This window comes from Equus asinus, chromosome 1, assembly GCF_041296235.1.
Source record: "Equus asinus isolate D_3611 breed Donkey chromosome 1, EquAss-T2T_v2, whole genome shotgun sequence".
Classification (NCBI taxonomy): Eukaryota; Metazoa; Chordata; class Mammalia; order Perissodactyla; family Equidae; genus Equus; species Equus asinus.
Window position 1 is genome coordinate 202,158,199 of NC_091790.1, and position 21,241 is coordinate 202,179,439.

Consider the following 21,241-nt stretch of genomic DNA (forward strand, 5'->3'; position numbering starts at 1 on the left):
ACACATCTCACAAGGCGTTCCTGCCCCCAGGGGTGAGCTCTGGGTGATGAGGGGCGAGCCAACTCCAGACTGACCAGAGACAAGCCCCACCTGCACGTTAGCTGGACCTCTGCCCCTGCCCTGCTGGGAGACATTAAGTTCTGTGACTAGCCTGCGCCTTCATTCCCAAAGTGGGAAATGAGGACCATGGATCTACTCGGATCTCCGCAGAGGAGGATGGAGAAGGGATCCAATCATGGACTAGAGGGAACACGATTTGCCAGGCAGCAGGTGTTAGAGAACAGGATGAAAGGTTAAACCGCTGTCTTCTTAGGCAGCAGGTTTGAGAGAGAGGAGAGGGAGGAGGGAAGGAGGAGGGAGGGAAGAAGAGAGCTTGTCTCAGCTCACCCCCCACATCCCCGGGAGAAACAGTCTGTTTGCATTTTGCAGAAGACGTTTAAGTCTTACAGTAAGCACCTTCCCAGGTGACACAGCTGGCTGATGGTGGGGCAGTAGCTCAAACCCAGGTGTCTGGGACTCTGGGCAGCCCTTCCACACGAGGCCTGCTGCCTTTCCTCCTGGGATGGCACCTGGGAGAGTATCGCAGAGGCCACTGAAGTCGTGAAATAAGCAACAGCTCTGCACGCTGTGGGTGACCAGAGGTCACGTCAGATGCAGCCCATGCGGCCTGGAATTGTAAAGGGGCGTCCTCTAGAGAAAAGCCCACGGGGTGTTGGAGCATCCCCAGGCGCATGTGGTGACGACAAAGAGGAAAGACGTAGACAGGTAAAGAGCCCCCGGGAGTCCAAAAGTCTCTAACCAGATCACCTCAGTGAAGGCTGGCCTTGAAAAGCAAAGGGTGAGGCACTATTGCTCCCCTTTGTTCGAAAGGCGTCCAGCAGGTCCAGGTCAGCAGGCTCAGTCGCTTCCAGGCGTGCGGCTCACGAATCATTGTCCGCGCAGGTTCCGAGGACGACCCGCAGGAGCCCAGGCTCAGGCTCATCCTGGCTGGGAGGACCGGGGCCGGCAAGAGCGCCACGGGCAACAGCATCCTGGGCCAGCGGCGCTTCCTCTCGAGGCTCAGCGCCGCGCAGGTGACCACCACCTGCGCCGTGGGCAGCTGCCGCTGGGCCGGCTGGCACCTGGACGTCATCGACACCCCGGACCTGTTCGGCGCCGAAGACCCCAGGACAGAGCCGGGTTGCGGCGAGAGGGGCCGCTGCTACCTGCTCTCGGCGCCCGGGCCGCACGCCCTGCTCCTCGTCAGCCAGCTGGGCCGCTTCACCGCCCAGGACCAGCAGGCCGCGCGCCGGCTCAAGGCCATGTTCGGCGATGACGCTGTGGCGCGCACGGTCCTGCTCTTCACGCACAAGGAGGACCTGGCCGGGACCTCGCTGCAGGACTACGTGCGCTGCACCGACAACCGCGCGCTGCGGGAGCTGGTGGCCGAGTGCGGCGGCCGCGTCTGCGCCTTCGACAACCGCGCCAGCGGCGCGGAGCGGGAAGCCCAGGTGGCCGAGCTCATGGCGCTGCTGGAGCGGCTGGTGCGGGCGCACGGGGGCGCGCCCTACACCAACGACGTGTACGGCCTGGCGCGCGCCCTGGGCCGCGCGCGCCCCGAGGAGCGGCTGCGCAGGGTGGCGGAGAGCGTGGCGGCCCGCGTGCAGCGGCGGCGGGGGCGCGGGCTGCTGGCGGCGCTGTTGGGGCGCGGGAGGGCGCCTTGGAGCCGCCCGAGGCTGTTCGTGGCCGCGCTGCTGGGGGCCCTGGGCCTGCTCTACCTGCTGCTCGCCAGGCGCCCGGCGGACGCCGCGACAGACAGCGCAGGTCTTAAAAATGCCTTCCCCTGGCGGGAGAGGAGCTGAATGCTTGGAGCTGAAGGGGGGACTTAAAACCTCCTTCCAAAGGAATCCTGCAGTTTCAGACAGAGTGTTAATGTCGCGGAAATCTGTGAACACTGCATCAATTTTGTAAAAGCTCGAAGTTCACTTGTTAAGTTTTCAAGTTTCGGTTTTGGCTAATGTATATCATTTTAAAAAAAATTGGCCTAACTTTAAAATGTCCTTTAAACGTTTTAGTCTTGATGCATCTTTCCTCTCTTGAAAAATAATGAAGTGAGTGATAGTTCGTATTAGAAAATGGATTAGGCAAAAGGAAAGCAAAGATTTTTATTTTGAGCGTTTTAAAAAGTTTAGACACGGTCTTAGTCCGTTAGGGCTGCTAGTTTTAAAAAAAAATAATGCTGCAGACTGGGTGGCTTATAAACAACAAACCTTTTCCCCCACAGTTCCGGATTTGGAAGTCCCAGATCAAGATGGCAGCCTGGTCGGGTTCTGGTGAGAACCCTCTTTGGCGTTCCGGATGCTGGCTGGCTGTGTCCTCACATGGTGAATGGATGAGCCAGCTCTTGGGGCCTGTGATATATGAGCACAATTCTCAATCATAAGGGATCTGCCCTCATGGCCTAATCACCTCCCAGGGGACACAAACCTTCAGACCATAACAGACATTCGAAAAGTATGGAAAGCCATACTTTTCTTTTCTTTTTTGGTAAGGAAGATTGGCCCTGAGCTGACATCTGTGGCCAATCTTCTTCTTTTTTTTCCTTCCCCAAAGCCCCAGTACATAGTTGTATATCCTAGTTGTGGGTCATTCTGGTTCTTCTACGCAGGCCTCCACCACAGCATGGCTTGATGACTGGTGTGTGGGTCTGTGCCTGGGATCCAAACTGGTGAACTCTGGGCCTCCCAAGTGGAGCACAGGAACTTAACCACTCAGCCCCAGGGTCGCCTCGCTTAACAGTTTTCTAGTTCTCAACCTGGTAGATTCATCCCTTTGTGATCCTGATGGGCTTTTAGGATCATCAATGAAGCGATATCAGGGGCATACATGTTAACGTCTACATCTGACACATCAGTTTACCTACTTGTACAATGATTTACTACCCACAAGAAAAACGTAATTATACTGAAAATAACAGTTTCCTTTTTTTTTTTGCACTTTTCATGGTTCTAGTCTTTCCAAAGTGAAGCCGGATTTTGAGTAATGTCTTCTGTGTGGTTATCTACCTGGATTTTCATGCAAAAGAAAAAAAATTGAACTTCTCTGTGATAGTGTAGAAGAGAAGGAGAGGCAGGTGCCTGGGCAGAAAGTCGCAGAACACCCGAGGTTAGGCTGGTGTGGCTGTACGGTTGGTTGGGCGTTACAGAGGATGGGCCAGCCCACGAAAGTGCTGGAATGCCGCATCGTTAGAAAACCAGAGCCATCCTTAAGTTGTGTAATCAAAGGATAGGATTTGCTTATTTCTGTTTCCGAATGTGACAGACGCTTCTCTCCTCTAGTCGGGAGGTGTGGATGCGCCAGGAGGCATCTGTGGGGAAGGTAGGCAGTTGTGCGCAGGCGCCCTGGACCATGCTGGCTCCACGTGAACTAGGGGCCTACGCAAAAGCGCTCTGGGGCCACGGGTTAGGGCTGGGGGGAGGCCCGGGGTGGGCTGCGGGCTTAGGGTGGGCTGTGGTCGGGGGGCTTGAGGGGCCTGGCGACCGTTGCAGCGCGTTAGGGTCTGTGAAGCATGGCTGGGGAAATGTCCCTTATTAATCCCCGCCTTTAGCGTCCTCAGCAGCCCTGCCGGGTTAATGGAGGGGCTCTGAGCCAGGCAGGGGTTCCTTCGACGACCCGAGGGGCAGCAGAAAGGGGCAGAGCCGGGGGGATGGCCCGTGTCCCCAGTTTGGCTCCAGAGCAACGTGTGCCGGAGCAAGTGCTGTGGGCCAAGGCGTTGCTTGCCAGTGGGCTGATTTTAATCTGTTATTCTTTCATTTTTCCTTGTCTTGCGTACATGTGTCCGCAAATGCCCTCCAATATTTGTCATTACTTATTGTTTCTGCCCTGTTTATAAATGGAAATGTGACTTTAAAGTAAATATAAGTATTACGGTTTTTAAATTCTCATGTGGACCGTAGCATATAGAAATGTATAGCTGGATCAAGGGAGGGCTGGACGTCCGTGGGTAAAATGCCCTCCTCGGGGCATCACAAGGGGCGCGATAAGGGGAGTAGTAAAGACAGCGGGAGATGCACCACGGGGCCTGAGGGGCTCGTGTTTCAGAGCTGGTCTGCTGTGTACTTGCTCCAAGACCTGGGGCACGAGAGGATTCCGTTTTTTTCTTGAGATGCATATATTAATATTAATCTTTCTAGCTTTCATGGATGATGAAATAATATGGTGGAAGTACTTTGTAGGTTAAATTCCGTGACTATGATACAGAAATAGAAATACCTGAGGAAACTTTTCATAATAATAAATACTCATCAATAAATAAATTTCACACTCATAAATAAATTTCACACTCATAAATATTCCATATTTATTATTCATGAGAATAAATACTTCACATTATATAGAAGTGTATAGAGTTGGGAGCTAGTGGTAATGCAAGGTGGGATATGATTAGTTGTTGAATACATTTACAAAGTGCAAGAAGTATAAGAAGATACATTACTATATCTGTCTGTCCTATTGGTTCTGTTTCTCTGGAGACCCTAATCCAGTTAGACACACGGAGAAAGTCCAGCTCCCAAGGCCCAGATTCACAAAGATGCCTGAGACTGAAGCTGGACAAGAACAGAGGACACTGCCCTGCCCCACTCTGTGCCTCAAAAGCAATTAACAATTGACAAGCAGTTTTAATAACAAGTAAGAAGCAGTGGCCTCTACCACAAGGGAGGGTCAGGCCGGGAGACACTGGGAGGCAGAGTTGTGCAGAGATGACTGGAAGCTGAAGGCGGGCAAAGCAGGAACACTGAGTAAAACCTTATGGCATCTGAGTGTCCACCCTAAGCACAGGCAACTCTCGGGAAATACAAGCCTAAGGTGCACAAAGGGGACCATAGCAACAACCCCCACCAGCTCCCCTCCTGGGTAGACTGACTCAAACCCCATGCTCACAGCCAGACAGGAGAAATGGGATTCCACTTCCAGGCACAAATACTATTTATCTCAGTTTCTACTTTCCTTCTACACATGATGTCTATAATTTAATAAAATTATGAAACATTCAAAAAAAGCAAGAAAAAAATTGTACATTACCAAAAGACCAAGCAATCAACAGGCCAGACTCAGAAACAGTCCAGAAGTTGGACAAGGATTTTAAAATAACAACGAGGACTGAATAAAAAATGTGGGTAACATGAACTACAAGAAGGGGAATTTCAAGAGAGAGACGAAAACCACGAGTCAAAAATCAGTGGCAGGAATCCAAAGCCCTGTCGGAGATGAAGTCTTCCTGAGCAGGGATATCAGTAGACTCAGCACAGTTGATGAAGGAATCAGTGAACTTGAAGACGGGTGGAGAGAAAGTCCCCACACTGAAACAAAAGCTAAAAATGAGGGAGAAAAAGAAACAGAACAGAATATCCAAGAGCTGTAGACAATATCAAACGGATTAACATACGTATGACTGAAGGCCCAGAAGGAGAAAGGAGAGGACATGCAGAAGAAATATGTGAAGAGATTTGGTCGAGACGCTTCTAAAAATAATGAAAGACACCAAGCCACAGGTCCAAGAATCACAGAGAAGCCCGGGCGGAATAAACACAGAAGCAAGGAAACAAACAAAAGTCTAGACGCTTCATATCCACACTGTTAAAACCAAAGATAAAGACAAAAACTTAGAAATAACCAGGGGAGGGGCCGTCCAGTGGTGTAGTGGTTAAGTTTGTGTGCTCCGCTTCAGTGGCCTGGGCTTCGACCTAAACGTAGCTCATCAAGCCATGCTGTGGTGGCATGTCACAGACAAAGTAGAGAAAGATTGGCAACAGATGTTAGCTCAGCAACAATCTTCCTCACCAAAAAATAAAAAATAAAAATAAAAAAAATAACCAGGGGAAAAAACATTGTATTAGAGAAATAAATATTATAATTACAGATGATTTCTTGTCAGAGCCTGCCATTCAGAAGACAATGGCGTGGCATCTTTATAATACTAAAGAACAAAAGCGTCAACCCAGATTTCTATAAACAACAGAAATTTCCTTCAAATATGAAGGTGAAATAAAGACTGTCTAGCTAAAAAAAGCTGAGATAATTCATTGTCAGCTTACCTGCACTGAAAGAAATATTAGAAGAAGGCAGAAGGAATTAATGTGATACCAGACAGAAATCTTTATTTACATAAAGAAATTAAAAGCTTCAGAAATGACCAAAAGAAAGAAGATAAATATAAAGGACATTTTTCTTACATTTTATAGCTCTAAAAGATAATTGTGTAAAACAAAACTACTAATAACATATTAGGGAATTTACAGTATATGCAAAAGGCAAACATGACAACATGTGGGAGGGAGAAATTGCAACTATACTGTTGTATGTTTCTTAAACCACATGCAAAGTGGTCTAATATTATTTACAAGTTCACTGTGATAAATGGTCTAAACACCCCCTGAATAAAAAGCAGAGACTATAAGATAGGGTTAAAAATCAAGACGAATCTGTATGCTATTTACAGGAAACTCACTGTAAATATAACAACTGGACTGGTTTTTGATTGCTGCCTAACAAATGACCTCAGACTTGGCAACTTACAACAACATACATTTGTTATCTCATGGTTTCTGTGGGTCAGAGGTCTGGGCACCAGCTTAACTGGGTCCTCTGCTCAGAGCTTCACAAAGCTTCAGTCAAGGGCTCAGCCACGCAGTGGTTCTCATCTGAAGCTCAGGGTCCTTTTCCAAATTCACTTGAATTGTTAGCAGAATTGAGTTGCTTGTGGCTGTAGGACTGAGGTCCTCCCAGAGGCACTAGAGGTGGCCCCTCTTGATAGGCAGTTCATGGCATGGATATTTGCCTTCTGCAAAGTCAGCAGGAGAATCTCTGGCTTTTAAGGCTTTCTTGAGTAGGTCAGGCCACCCAGTATACCCTCCCTTTTGACTAACTCAAAGCCAGCTGAGTAGGGACCCTAATTACATCTGGGGGTCTCTTCATCATTGCCATCTAAAATGACCTCCATCCTATTCACAGGTCTGCCCCACTCAGAGGGAGAGGATTATCCAGGGCTTGTACACGAGTAAAGGGGGATCGTGGGCCATCTTAGAATTCTGTCTTCCAGAACAATATAGACAGGCTAAAAGTAAAAGAATTGGGAAAGAAAAACCATGAAAATACTAACGAAAGGAAAGCTGAATGGCTACATTGATAAAAAAGTAGTCTATAGAACAAGGAACCTTACTGAAGAGAAAGACAGACATTACATAAGGATACATGTGTTAATTTACCAGGAAGACACAATCCTAAAAATGTATGCACCTAAAATAGAGCTTCAAAAGACATGAAGTTAAAACTCAACAAATCAAAAGGATAAATAAACAGATCCTAAATTATAATTGCAGACTTTAAACCTCCTTTCTTAGTAATCAGTAAAACACCCAGGCAGAAAATCAGTAAGATTACAGAAGGTGTAAACAATACTTTTCCCTTAAGGTCAAGAAAAGGCCAGGCTGTCCATCCCGACCTCTCCAATTCAACATAGTAATGGGCATCCAGCCAGCGAAATGAGGCAAGGAAAGGAAATTAAAGTCATACAAATTGGAAGGGAAGTAATAAATCTCTTTATTCAAAGATAACATGATTGTCTACATACAGAACTCCAAAGAGTCGAGAAAAAAAGATATTCTAGGACTAATGACTTAGCAAAGTAGGAGAATACAAGGTCAACATGCAAAGATCAATTGTATTTCTACAATGAACAACTGGAAAGTGGAATTAAATCATCAGTACCATCACAATAGCATTAAAAACCATAAAAACTGGGTCTGGCCCCGTGGCCGAGTGGTTAAGTTCGCGCGCTCCACTGCAGGCGGCCCAGTGTTTCGTTGGTTCGAATCCTGGGTGCGGACATGGCGCTGCTCATCAAACCACGCTGAGGCAGCGTCCCACATGCCACAACTAGAAGGACCCACAACAAAGAATATACAACTATGTACTGGGGGGCTTTGGGGAGAAAAAGAAAAAAAATGAAATCTTAAAAAAAAACCATAAAAACTGCTTTGGGATAAATCTAAGATTTTTATGCTGAAAACTACAAATGTTGATTTTGAGAAAAATCTAAGACCAAAATAAACAGAGAGACAGACTATGTTCCTGGATAAGAAGATTCAATGTTATTAAGATGCCAGTTCTCCCTAATTTAATCTACAGAGCAACGCAATCTTAATCAAAATCTGAGTGGGACTTCTTGTAGATATTTACAGGCTGCTTTTAAAACTTATATAAAAAAACAAACAATGAAAAGTATTTTAAATAAGAAAAAGTTGGAGGATTTACCCTCCCTGATTGCAAGATTTACTATAAATCTACAGTCATCATAAGTGCAGGGTTTTGGTGAAGGTTAGACATATAGATCAATGAAACAGAATAGAGTCCAGAAATAGACCTCTGCAAATATGATCAATTAATTCTTGGCGAAGCTTACAAAGTAATTCAATAGAGAAAGAATAGTCTTTTCAAGATATGGAGATGGAAAATTGACCTTCTACTTGTCAAGAATCTTGATGCATACCTCACACCATTTACTAAAATTAACTATGTGATTTTCTGAACAGCATTTCTCTACTCTTGGTCTCAGTCTCCTTATCTGTAAAGTGACAGAAAAAAAAAGAAGGAAAAGAGCTATTCTAGATAAACTCTGAGATCCTTATCCTTTGCTTTCACCTCCTACACTGTATCCTTCTTATCTTTTGCATTCCTCAACCTCATTTATTCACTGGGTTAAACTTTCAATGAGCAACGTGTGCATGCAAGTCTCCCTGAGGCTAATGGCAGCAGAGGCCATGGGTGTCATGGAGAAGCTGCAGAAGGTCATGACCTCTTATGACTTCTTACGTTGTCACTGAACTGCTTCTGGCACCTCTTGTGCAAATCAACCCCCTTCACCCTCTCTGCAGTGGGTCGGTCTTGCATTCATTTTTTATCCTTGTCCAGGGCTGTGCTTCCCTTTCTCTGAAGAAGAATAAAATGTGACAAGTTTACTTTTCCTTTGGATAAAGGCAATTCAGTAACACAGGTGGTCACCCCAATTACCAGGTGAATTTAGGATGAACTCCGTGTGACAACTGGCGTCATCAAGTTCTCTTATTTGGGGACTAGTAACGGTTTATCTCGAGACCATGTAAGTCGTGGGCGGCATCTGCTGGGCTGTCTGACAGGGTGGGATGTCCTTGTCTTTGCAATCTCTTCGAGGACTGTGATGTGACGCCACTCTAACACTTGTTCGATGACAAAACTGTTTCTTTCTCTTCTATTTTGGTGGAGAGGTTTTGTGGATTGGCGGGAGATTTAATGTATTTTCCCCAACAAATCTTAGACAATCATTATTATGTGACTCTGAGCCTAAACTCAAAAGTCAACAGAAAGGAATCTGGAGATTCTCTGGGACAAGACTGGCTCCTGCCTAAGCCCACGCTGTGCTCTCCAGCTGGCTTTGCAACATAGTCGTTTTAAGTCCGTTGCTCTGGCCTTAAATGTGCCACCAGTTGACAAACCTAGGAGCTACAGCCCTGCTCCCAACCCGCGCCTAACAATCGACACACAAGCTCCAGTCCCAGTAAGGCCCCATGGGGCTTGTCTGTCAGATGGCACAGAAGGGGCAGCCAGCACACGGGGCCTGGGGAGCCCCTCAAAGTCACATCCTCAGCGCTGTGCTTCCAGGCCCTTTGTGGACCAGCAGTGCCTTTCCTCCCTGGTAAGCAGGAACGTTCTGGAATCAGAGGATGGAGAAGGGGCCTGGGGAGTTGGGTGGTGCAGGTGCTCCTGCGACGGGTGCTGAGGGGAGCGGCTGGTGACCCACAAGAACTTTCCAGGGTCACAGGGGGCGTTTCTGAACCCGAGGGATCCGTCACTGCCTGCACAGCCTCTTCCTCCGCATCTTGCTTATTCTAACAAGTCGCGAAAGGAAATGGGAGGGGGCCTGGCGGTCCGCGGGCTCTGACAGGAAGCGGCCGGTGCAGGGGGACGCGCACGCCCGCGCGCTCGCTGCTCCCGGGTCCGGTGCGCAGCCTTTCGCAGTCGACCCCAAGGGACGCGTCCTTGGCTGCGGGGAAGGGGGCGCGCTCCATAAGCGCCTTTTCTCCTCTTTCCCTGCTGCCGAGCCTGGAACCTTCGGCTTCACGCGCGCTTCCTCCTTCACTGCGTCCGCCCCGCAGCCTTCCCGACCCGCAGACCCGACGCGCCCCCCGCGCCCGGTAAGGGGACCCGGTGAGGGGCCCAGCGTCTGCGGGGGGGCGGAGAGCCCAGGGGTTAGTCCAGGCTGCTGACTTCTGGTGTGGTCCCACATGGGTTCCCATACTTCTGTGTTCGCTCAGCCTGAAAGGGGGCGACGACGGTGAGCGTTATGGGCAACAGCAGAATCCTAGGGGTGCAAAGCAGACTTGGAAACGCTCCCCCTGCGTTGCCAGCCCTCGAGCCACAGCGCTGCGGGCTTCTCCGTCCCATTGCCTACTTCTTAGCCGCTTGGTCTTCATGAGACTCTCAGGGTTTCATAAAGCTGGACCAGTGTTCTCCTGCCATTTAACAGATGAGAAACGGAAACTCCCAAGGTGCCCGAGCGAGGTGGGGGCGCACTTCTCAGTTTTTCCCTCTTAACTTCTCATATCCCCCGCCCCAAGCCCTGACATGCGCGGGGTCCCAGAGAGGCCTGGGCCTGCAGACAGGACCCTTAGGGCGCCATAGGCAAATGTGCGGTCATTATTTTCCCACCGCAGTGAGCCACGTGTTCCAAACGGGGCCCCTCGGTGGACTTTGTTTTGTGATATTGATCTTCTGGAAGCCACACATTCTCCCCCAAATGCCCCACACCTTTCCTATGACACGATGTGGACTTTGCTCTGTGGCAAACAGACTCATGTTCAGGGCGAATGGAAACAACCCCTTTGTCCGCCAGACCTTATGCGAGAGACGCGTCCCGAAATCACAATGACTAAACTGCCAAGCAAGTGACCGTACCCCTAGGGAGTACAGGGACGGGGGCAGACGAGTGAAGGAGACACTCGTGAACAAGGCAGACAGGAAATATTTTTGTCTCTCCTCGGACAGCGTTAGAGAGCCTGCTTTCCCGGGGTTTGATAAAGTGAGGTATCGTCGTGAAGAAATCGGGCTCGCATAATTGTAAAGTCAGAAGGTGCATTATGTCCCCTTGCTTCAGCCTCCCTAGTAAGTGGGGCCTCCTGCCATCCTGTCAGATGCTGTGATCCTCTCTGCTTGCCCGCTGACTGCCGCTGTCTCACGACTCCGGGCCCCACGTAGGGGAAGATTAGTAGAATTTTTCTTCTGGAGAAGAATTCTGCCTCCATTCTCAGTTCTCTCGCTTTTACCTGCTCTGAGCCTGACGCTGCCACACTCCTTCAGGTCTGCAGTGCTTCCGCCAGGCTTCTCCTGAGCTTGGCTCAGTCCTCTTAATATTTTGTCTATGACTCCTGTTAGCATCTCCGTCAATATCCTGTCTGACTCCCTCTGGACACTTTGTAATTTGCTCATAGCTGCCTAAAACTCTATTCCTCAGTGGGACTCGGGTCTGCTCCTGCAGCCTGAGCCACGGGGAAGATGGTTCTGGAGAACTCCTACCCCGCTCCTCGGATCACGTGATCTGAGTTCGATTGGTTTTTTGTGACAGCCCCATTGTTGCATTTGGGTCACGCTAAGTCAAGTAAAAACACCAGATTGTTTTAAACTGAAATACTTCCGTTCAGAACAACTTCTGCCACCTGCAATTTTATCTTTCTATTTATTTATTTATTGAAAAATATGTACTCAAGATTTTGCAGTACAATTCTCTGTGTTGGTTTTAGGGCTGGCCTGCAGCCTGTCAGTATCAGTTTGTGTCCTGACCATGGGCTGACAGCCTGGCATGTGGTGTTCCAAGAGGCTTGTGGACTGACTTGGAACAACCTCTTTCCTCCTGTGGAATCAAGGAGAGTGTACAGGCAAAGCATCCATTTGTTGCCCTTAGCTCCACGGCAATTGTGTGACCTCGGGCAGGTCATTTCATGCTCAGTTTCCTAATATTTTAAATGTTAACACCTATCTTGATCACAGCACAGGGAATCTAGGAGAACAATTGAAGTAAAGGACATGAAAGAACTTTGAAAGTTGTGAGTGACCGCACGAGGATCAGCACGATGGTGAAGTTCATCACCAGCATCGTCAGCATGGTCATCGTCTTTACCACATCGGTAGATTCATTCCAGCATATTTTCTGAGGTTTCCAAGCCTCAGAAATGTCACCTAAGGTAGAAAAGATGTCAGAGAATTTGAGCGGTTTTAGCAAAAGCGAAGATTTGGGGAATTCTCACCCACGGCTGGTGCCAGGGGGAGTTGGCACAGCTCTCTTGGAGTCAACTTGGCAGCGTGGAGTCAGCTGGGAAGTCTGTGTCCCAGGTGACCTGTTGCACCTGAGCACGAGGAGATCTGTGTGGGGGTGGTCGTGCAGCTTTGTTCATGGTGGCAGGCATTTATTTTGGAACAGCTTAAATGTTTGTTAACAAGTAATTGGATAAAATGTTACATAAATAATGTCATTTATGTAAAAGTTTAAAATACAAAAGCAGTGCTATATATTATCTGTAGATACATGTGTATGTCGAAGCTTAAATACACAAATGGGAATGATACATAAAAACCTCAGAATATGGTTGCCTCTGAAGGGCAGGGGGAGGGAGAATGAGACCGGGGAGTAGAAAAAAATAAATGAAGTACACGGGGAATATTTTAACTTTTTCAATCAAACAGTACAGCTGCAGGAAACATGCCAGCATCCTTACATTTGTTCGTTGCAGATGGTGAGTGTTTGTTTTATAACTGTGTGTTTCTCCACCTAAGAAGTTTGTCCCATAACTGGATAATCTTTAAAACTGAATAAATAAAACACAGTCACAGAGTTCATCTTAATTATAGTTGAATTTTACATGCTGGCCTTTTTTAACGTGTGCGTACCCTTTCTAACACCGAGAAGAATGACACAATATTATGCCTCATCTGAATGAAACATTTATGCCAATGGTTGTGCCAATTTCTGGGTAAATCTGCTGTGATAGAAAAGTGGTGATTATTGGGAGACCAGGACATCAGAACCTACTGGGATAGACGTTTGATTGAAAACTGAGCAGGAAACGAGTTTATCTTGACTTTGTCCTGAGTGTTGATTCTTTCCCTTCAGACACGGCACCACCTTCTCTCCACCAGCTGCTCAGGGGGAGGGAGGTAGGTGGTCGTGCTCGGCCATCTTCCACTCCTTCCTCTCGTGGCACTCCTTGAAGGAGTCCTCGGCCCCAATTCCATCCTCCCATTGGAAGGTACATTGCACTTTCCTCTTTGCCACTAGAATATCCATCTGACACAGAGTTTCCGCCACTGGAAATTCCAAGTACTTTAAACCAATCAGTGTCATTTACAGCAAGGCATTTTTTTCTCTATTCTAGTATGTTTACCTACTTTGATTCCAATAAAAAAATAATAATGATGTCTCACTCCTCGTTCCATAGAAGAATGCTTTGTCTTCGTTTTATGCCTTTTCAAGTTGGAGGGAGATAATCAACTGATTGGTTTCAAAATACTTCCTGCTTTCCTGTAAGCTGGGAAAAAAAGCAACAGTCAGTTGCCTTGCGTTAACATAACTTAGAATCGTCTGGTTAGCTTAAAGTTATTTGTAGACATTTGAAAGTAAAATATGAGTTAGAAAAATGAGCGGTGGAAATGGCTCATCTAAGGGTAGTTATTCTTAGGAATCTCAACTGGAGGCATTCTCAGGCCTCACCGACTCCCATATGGACACTTGCTTTTTATTCCTTTCCTGTTTTGATTGCAGAAGAGAATGGAAGGGCTTCAGAGGAGCAGATACGGAACTATAGTTGAAGGTAAGAAAGCCTCGCAGGTCTTGGGAGCTGCGGGCAGCGGGGGAGTCCCTGTTCTCTGTCCGCCTGGCCCCCACCTCTGACACACGGATGGAAACCCACTTGTTTTAAACAGGAGGAGAAAAGGGCAACTGTCATTTATTCTCTACCTTCCCCGTTGTCATCAATCCCGCTCACATGCGGCAGTGTGATGCTGCCCCTGCACACGATGTGGCAAATGTGGAAATGAAACTGCTAGTCTGAAGTTGGAGGATTTGAAACTGAATTGTGAAAATGTTTCTCCTTCCTTGTCTGCTCTCAGCTGAAGAAAAGGAAAAGTTCCCCATAGAGATTTCGTAACCGTGTTTGCTACAGAACACCCAGAATGCTTTAGGAAAGGAAGGACCTACCCAGAATAGAAGAAATAAAAGAATAGACTTTCAGAGCCTAGAATGAATTTAGGATTCCTTTGGGCTCGTAGGAGCTCAAGAAATCCTCGGCTCCTCACACTCTGCATCCCTTGAAGATCTTAGCTCTTGGCTCAGTGTTGCCCTCTCCAGCAGCACTTTATTTTAACAATTTCCTGTGATTCAATCATCCAGATAGATGGTCTTTCCAACACATGTACATTTAATGGTCTTATCTTCCACTCGTCTTCAGCCACCCATGCAGAGTCATCTCCCAGACTTGTCCTTGACATTAACTGTGACCTCTGTCATCTCAATTTCTAGCATCCAACCCCCCACCCAAAGGGCAGAGACCCAGGGACATTCAGCTGGTCCTGGGTGGGAGGTCACTCCAGCTCTGACATGGGAGACTCCCTTTAACCCCAAGGTTCGGATGTGTGTGTTGAGCACTTCTATACACATGTGCCTGGGAATTTGTGAGTGGAAAAGAGGTGATAATATTTTCTCAATGACTTCCCATCCTCTGCCTTCTTCTAATCTCACATTTATTTAGTGTGACACTGGCGTAGGCACCGTCCACGGAAAAGCACAGGGACCACTTTTCTTTCAGAAAAACTGTATTTTCCCAGGTGTAGATGAGACGCTTGGAGCAGCCTTCTTAGCGTAGCACTTCTTACTCCGGGCTGTGGGTCCAGATGTGGACCCACTGTGATCCAATAACCCCTAAAGTTGGATCAAACTTTTGGATGTGTTTAGATGTGACTGTTTTTCTGGGAGACAGAATCACAGCTTTTATGAGATATCATGAGGGTCTGTAACATAAAACTCTTAAAAATCACTAACTTGGGAAGATCCAAAAATTCTTTGTTTGTAGACAGAGGAGAAGATAACCAGTTTGGAACATCGTCCTCATTGAGGATCCTCCTGGTGGGCAAAACAGGCAGCGGGAAGAGCGCCACAGGGAACAGCATCCTCTGCCAGCCAGCGTTTGAGTCCAGGCTGGCGGCCCAGTCCGTGACCAGGACGTGCCAGAAGGCGACAGGCACCTGGAACGGGAGGAACATTCTGGTGGTTGACACGCCCTCCATCTTTGAGGCCAAGGCCCAGACCCAAGAGACCTACAAGGACATTGGGGACTGCTACCTGCTCTCGGCCCCAGGGCCCCACGTGCTGCTGCTGGTGACCCAGCTGGGGCGCTTCACTGCCCAGGACACGCTGGCGGTGAGGAGAGTGAAGGAGATCTTTGGGGCAGGAGCCGTGAGACACATGGTCGTCCTCTTCACCCACAAGGAGGACTTAGGGGGCGACTCCCTGGACGAGTATGTAGCGAACACGGACAACCACAGCCTGAGGAGCCTGGTCCAGGAGTGCGGGAGGAGGTACTGCGCCTTCAACAACCGGGCCACCGGGGAGGAGCAGAGGGAGCAGCTGGCCCAGCTGATGGCCGTGGTCGAGAGGCTGGAGAAGGAGCGCGAGGGCGCCTTCCACAGCAACGACCTCTTCTTTGACGCACAGATGCTCCAGCGAGAGGGGGCCGCGGTGGGTGGAGACCACGGGTGCTACCTGGCCAGGGTGCAGTTGCAGGTGGAGAAGCAGAGGCGAGACCTGACAGAGAGCGAGAGTAACTGGGCGCTCAAGGCGCTCCTGAGAGCCAAGAACTGGATGCTTGCTCACCTTGGAATATCTGCTGTTATTGTCATATGCACTTTGATTTTTCTTGCTGTTTTAATTAACTTGTGTATTTCTCATGGACACTGAGCATTTTCAGATGAGTTCTAAATCAGCTTTTTTTTTAGTCACCATCTCTGTTTGTAGGGTACTTTATTTGCTTTTTACATAATTTCACTTTCAGTTTCTCCTCCTTGCATCAAACATGTCATCCATTTTCTTCAAGTGCTTTTAGGTAAATAAAATCCAAAGGAAAGAAATATTTTCCTTTTTTACTTTGCTAACAATTGTGAGAGTAGATACTAAACGCACTGGATGCTGTCCTGACTGTTCAGGGGCCTGCGGGGGCAGGGGGAGTGGACGGGGACACTGTGTGAGTGCCTTGCCTCTGGGCTCCCCTTTGCCAGGCCTGCCCCTGAGGGACAAACAGGTTCCATCAAAAGCTGGTAGCACAGTTCCTTATTTCACGCGGAAACGTACTCAGATTCCATCATAGGTTGTAAAAGATGACACCCCATCCCCATCCGCACCCGCACAAGAGAGAAGAGGACATTCTGGGGGGAATTGCGCAGGAGGGCAGAGGCTGGGAAGAAGGGCCAGAGGAGCCCTGGGCTGAGCGGGGAGTAGAGAACAGGAGTCCCAGCTGCAGGATGGGCCGCGCCTGGGGGAAAGAGGAGTTGGTCAAGGGAAAGAAAGGAACTGAACTTCTCAGAGCAGGGCGAGGCAAGGCCAGAGCTTGGGTCTTTCAGGCTCAGCCGACCATGTGGTCTCGGTTGCAGCTGCTCAGCTCTACCCTGGTTGTGCAAAAGCCGCTGTGGACGAGACATGCGTGAGGTGCGAGGCTGCGTTCCCATAAAACTCAGAACCCTGAAATTTGGATTTCATGTAACTTTCATATGTGGTGGTGAAGTGTCATTCTTCTTTTGATTTCTTCATTTAAAAATGGGAAAACCCTTCTCAGCTCTAGGCCCTTCTCACCTCACAGGCTGTACAAACAGGTGGCAGGGTGGATTTGGGCCAAGGACTGGAGTTTGCGGACCCCTGTCATAGAGTAGACGTCCATTGTTGGTGGCGCTGCGTCGTGATGCAGCACCTTTAACCCTGAACACAGTCCAATCATGTGCCATCTGTGGGAATCTGGGGAAAGGGTGGTGTTCCGCATTTCAGTGGTGGTGAAGAGAAGAGGACAGACACTGGGGTGAAATCTGAGCAGAGGTGCAAATTCAATGGGAACGGGAGGTCCCGGGGTGGCCCCTTTCCCACCCTCTCCTTCCTTTTTGGAAGCTGCCCCCGTCCTCTGCTCCTTTGTACCCAGTAGGGGAGGCCTGCCATCGTCCCAGGCAGCCTGTGACTGGATGGGTCAGTGTTTAACTCCAGAGTGTGTCTCAGGAACTTGACTGTGACACCCAAGTGTCATTCTCCAAACCTCCATCCGTGTGAAGAGTGCCATGTTGATCGCAACAGCTCCCTCACAGAGCTGATTGCAAACACATGTGGGCATGCTGTGTATAAGCCCCTCAGACCCTCGGAACCCTAAGGAGCTCTGAGTGCTCAGCCTGAGGACCGCCTCCTCGACGTAGTCTTCCTGAAGTGTCCAGCCTTACGTGGTCTCCCATCCCTTGGCTTAATTCAGTCCAGCTGCACAGACATTTGTTACATGCGCACTGATTGTCAGGTTCTACACTCGGCACCAGGAATTTAAGATAAATAACACAAGGTTCCTGCTCCACGAAAGCAGGGGAGCGCTAGAGGGATGAAGCCATGTAAAACTGGGGTGGAAGGGAAATTCGCTTGGAGGTAAAGTGTCAGCCAAAAGGAGAACACCAGGCTCAGCAGAGGCTCCCTGGATGGGGTGGTGCTTGAGCCAACGAGGAGCCTGCTGGCCTCTCTGGACTCACTTCAGGCTGAGGGAGGCCACAGTCAGGGAGGGAATGAGAATCAGCTCTGGGAGGAGGGGAGCAGAGAGGGGGGGCGGGGAGGGGCCTGTGCGGCACCCTCAGACCTCAGACCTCGAAGGCTGTCTCACAGAGAACAGGAACTCACTGGAGGCTTTTAAGAAGGTTAGGATAGTTTAGGAAGACCCCGTGGCGGCAACGTGGCAGTTGGGTTATATAAATGCAAGCCTGGGGTCAGAATAACATTTGGAAAAACAGAATTCATCCCCATGATCAGGGCCTGAGCTGTAGCAATAGTAATGGGGACAGAGAGGAAGGACACACTGAGACACTGAGGAGGTGGAATCAATACAATGTCATCACGGGCAGCAGTATTGGGGTGGGAACCAGGTTTTGTCTTGGGCCCCCTGTAAGGTGTGGCCCGGACCTTCACTGCCCTGGGCCTTCAGAGGGAGAGTGTGCTGAGCAGAGGAAGGCAAAGACTTAGGGTCTGGCCATGCTGGCCTTGAAGCCCTCTGGGCCACCGCTCCAGTCGTCCAGGACATGGTTGGTGATGGGTCTCATCCTCCCTCCAGGGAAGGCATAAAGCAGGACCTGGTGTAGACTCCGCCCAAGTCAGTCTTGGGGAGCAGGAGGAGGATGGCCTCCCTCCAGGGGCGGAGACGGTCCCGTCCAGGCCTCCCAGGGATGTGGGGCACCAGCAGGGCGTCTCTTTCATCATGAGCAGTGCCGCTGGCAATCCAGATGACGCTCCACCGTGGCCGATTTCTAGGGAGAGTCAAGCTGGACAGTTAACCTAGGGATGTTTGACAGCAGAGCAGGAGAGAGGGATTGTCAACCCTTCCCTCACACATGGACGTTCACCAAAATAGTCCCTGGAAGGTGCTCAAAGGTGAGCTCTGTTTCTCCCCAAAACAGTAAAGGAAGCACACAGAAAACCCGCCCAGAGGCAGCCACACTTCCCCCCCGCCTCTCACTGTCACTCTTCAAAATAATCCAGCTAAAAGGGGTTCCACTTCATTCGGGATTCAGTGAGGGCCTACTACCCAGCAGACACTTTAGCAGCAGAGGGAGGTCCTTCCTGATTCTGGGAACAAGAACAGAGAGGTCTGTTCATTTACTTCCTCGGAGGAAGCGTCAGAGCGGGAAGTTCTGACAGATTTAAGGAGTTTGTAAAGGAATATGGAGAACTCTTCTTTAGTGCAAATGCCTTCAATTCAGGTAAAAGGGACCCCAAACTCAAGTAGCGTAAACAATAAGGTAATTCATTGAGTGACATGACTGGAAATTCAGAGATAGGGTGGGCTTCAGGGCTGGTTGACTCAGGGCTTAGGTTTGTTCCATCGCTCTGCTCTGCTTTGAAGTGTCGCCTTCAACATCGGGCTGGTAGCAAAGTGGCTGCTAGAGTTTCGAGCATCACATTCAGACTCAAGCGTGCCCAGAGGAAGAAGAGAGACTGTTTCTTTCTGAGCGTTTCTCCTGGGAAGGGAGAGACCTTCTGGCCCCACCTCTGCAGACGTTTCCTCACTTCTTATCGGCCTGAATTGGGTCTCAGGACTGTTCCTGAACTAGTCACTGGCAAGGGAATGGGATTGGACAGAGGCAGCCTGCTGTCACCTCTGTCTGAGGTGCAGGGCTCCCTTCGGGAGAGGAGGAGGCTGAGCCAAACCAGAGGTCCAAAAGGGAGGGGAGGGAGCTGCACAGACAACAAACCGTGTCCTATACAGAGCGTGACAATTTCAGAACAGGGGACACACAGAACCATGAGTCTCATGAGGGGATTCTTCAGAAAATGCTCTGACACACGGAATCAATGATAATACAAGATGAGCAGTAAAATAAGAAGAAAAAGTAAACTACACCAAACAAGAAAAACACAAAACTCATAATGCAAAATCATCCAGTTCTTGGCTCTGAGGAGCACCTTGAGCACCCAGTTACTCTCGCTCTCTGTCAGGTCTCGCCTCTGCTTCTCCACCTGCAACTGTACCCTGGCCAGGTAGCGCCTGTGGTCTCCTCCACCCACCCCGGCCCCCTCTCGCTGGAGCATCTGTGCGTCAAAGAAGAGGTCGTTGCTGTGGAAGGCGCCCTCGCGCTCCTTCTCCAGCCTCTCGACCACGGCCATCAGCTGGGCCAGCTGCTCCCTCTGCTCCTCCCCGGTGGCCCGGTTGTTGAAGGCGCAGTACCTCCTCCCGCACTCCTGGACCAGGCTCCTCAGGCTGTGGTTGTCCGTGTTCGCTACATACTCGTCCAGGGAGTCGCCCCCTAAGTCCTCCTTGTGGGTGAAGAGGACGACCATGTGTCTCACGGCTCCTGCCCCAAAGATCTCCTTCACTCTCCTCACCGCCAGCGTGTCCTGGGCAGTGAAGCGCCCCAGCTGGGTCACCAGCAGCAGCACGTGGGGCCCTGGGGCCGAGAGCAGGTAGCAGTCCCCAATGTCCTTGTAGGTCTCTTGGGTCTGGGCCTTGGCCTCAAAGATGGAGGGCGTGTCAACCACCAGAATGTTCCTCCCGTTCCAGGTGCCTGTCGCCTTCTGGCACGTCCTGGTCACGGACTGGGCCGCCAGCCTGGACTCAAACGCTGGCTGGCAGAGGATGCTGTTCCCTGTGGCGCTCTTCCCGCTGCCTGTTTTGCCCACCAGGTGGATCCTCAATGGAGATGATCCTGGAGTTGAGCTCTCTTTTCCTCCACTTGTTAGAGCGCATGAAAAGTGAAGGTGTAATTGCTGGGCCTGAATGTCTGTAACCTCCAGATACAGATGTTGAACCCCTCACCCCAGTGTGATGGCATCTGGAGTTGAGGCCTTTGGGAGGTGACTTGGTTTAGATGAGGCCAGGTGGGTGGCATACCCATGATGGAATTAGTGTCCTTATAAGAAGAGGAAGGGGGGCCAGCCCGGTGGCGCAGCAGTTAAGTTTGCATGTTCCGCTTCTCGCCGGCCCGGGGTTCGCTGGTTCAGATCCCGGGTGTGGACATGGCACCGCTTGGCAAGCCATGCTGTGGTAGGCGTCCCACATATAAAGTAGAGGAAGATGGGCATGGATGTTAGCTCAGGGCCAGACTTCCTCAGCAAAAAGAGGAGGATTGGCAGTAGTTAGCTCAGGGCTAATGTTCCTCAAAAAAAAGAAGAGGAAGGGACCAGAGCTCTCTCTCCACCATGTGAGGACACAGCACCCACGAAGCGGACTCTCACCAGACACTGAATCTGCTGGCACCTTGATCTCCGACTTCCTAGCCTCTAGAACGGTGACGTGGCAATCTCTGTTGTTTACCACCCACTGTACGCTATTGTGATCCAGCAGCCTGAACTAAGACTGTAATAAGTGCCTTTTGAGGAGGAGGAGGATCAAAGACAAAAAGGAAAAGACCCAAAGAAATGGCGTCGATCAATTAGGCATCACACCCTCTGTTCCCATCACCG

The 21,241-nt window shown here is 49.6% G+C and overlaps 2 protein-coding genes and 1 pseudogene across 10 annotated transcripts in view; 2 read left to right on the plus strand and 1 right to left on the minus strand.

Annotated features, from left to right (window-relative positions):
* Window positions 1–13,313, plus strand: part of LOC123287442 (GTPase IMAP family member 1-like) — a 221,816-nt gene extending 208,503 nt beyond the window's left edge. For 4 of the 6 annotated variants that reach the window (XM_070515748.1, XM_070515740.1, XM_070515757.1 and 1 more), the window contains one exon: window positions 943–13,313. In XM_070515748.1, the coding sequence (XP_070371849.1) occupies window positions 943–1,841 (899 nt within the window). In that variant the 3' untranslated portion in view covers window positions 1,842–13,313. The remainder of the gene's footprint in view (window positions 1–942) is intronic. The other 2 variants (XR_011505272.1, XR_011505274.1) reach the window with 2 other exon arrangements.
* Window positions 7,562–16,185, plus strand: LOC123275564 (GTPase IMAP family member 5-like). 4 transcript variants are annotated; one of them, XM_070515783.1, is made up of 3 exons: window positions 7,562–13,313; window positions 13,826–13,874; window positions 13,987–16,185. In XM_070515783.1, the coding sequence occupies exon 3, from the start codon at window positions 15,062–15,064 to the stop codon at window positions 16,013–16,015; it is 954 nt and encodes a 317-aa protein (XP_070371884.1). In that variant the 5' UTR covers window positions 7,562–13,313; window positions 13,826–13,874; window positions 13,987–15,061; the 3' UTR covers window positions 16,016–16,185. The 4 variants fall into 4 exon arrangements, with proteins under 4 accessions (XP_070371884.1, XP_070371889.1, XP_070371887.1 ...); XM_070515788.1 differs by having other exon boundaries at window positions 15,132–16,185; XM_070515786.1 differs by having other exon boundaries at window positions 10,070–10,208.
* Window positions 16,186–19,615: 3,430 nt separating this feature from the next.
* LOC123287349 (GTPase IMAP family member 5 pseudogene) lies at window positions 19,616–20,673 on the minus strand (annotated as a pseudogene).
* Window positions 20,674–21,241: the final 568 nt, after the last annotated feature.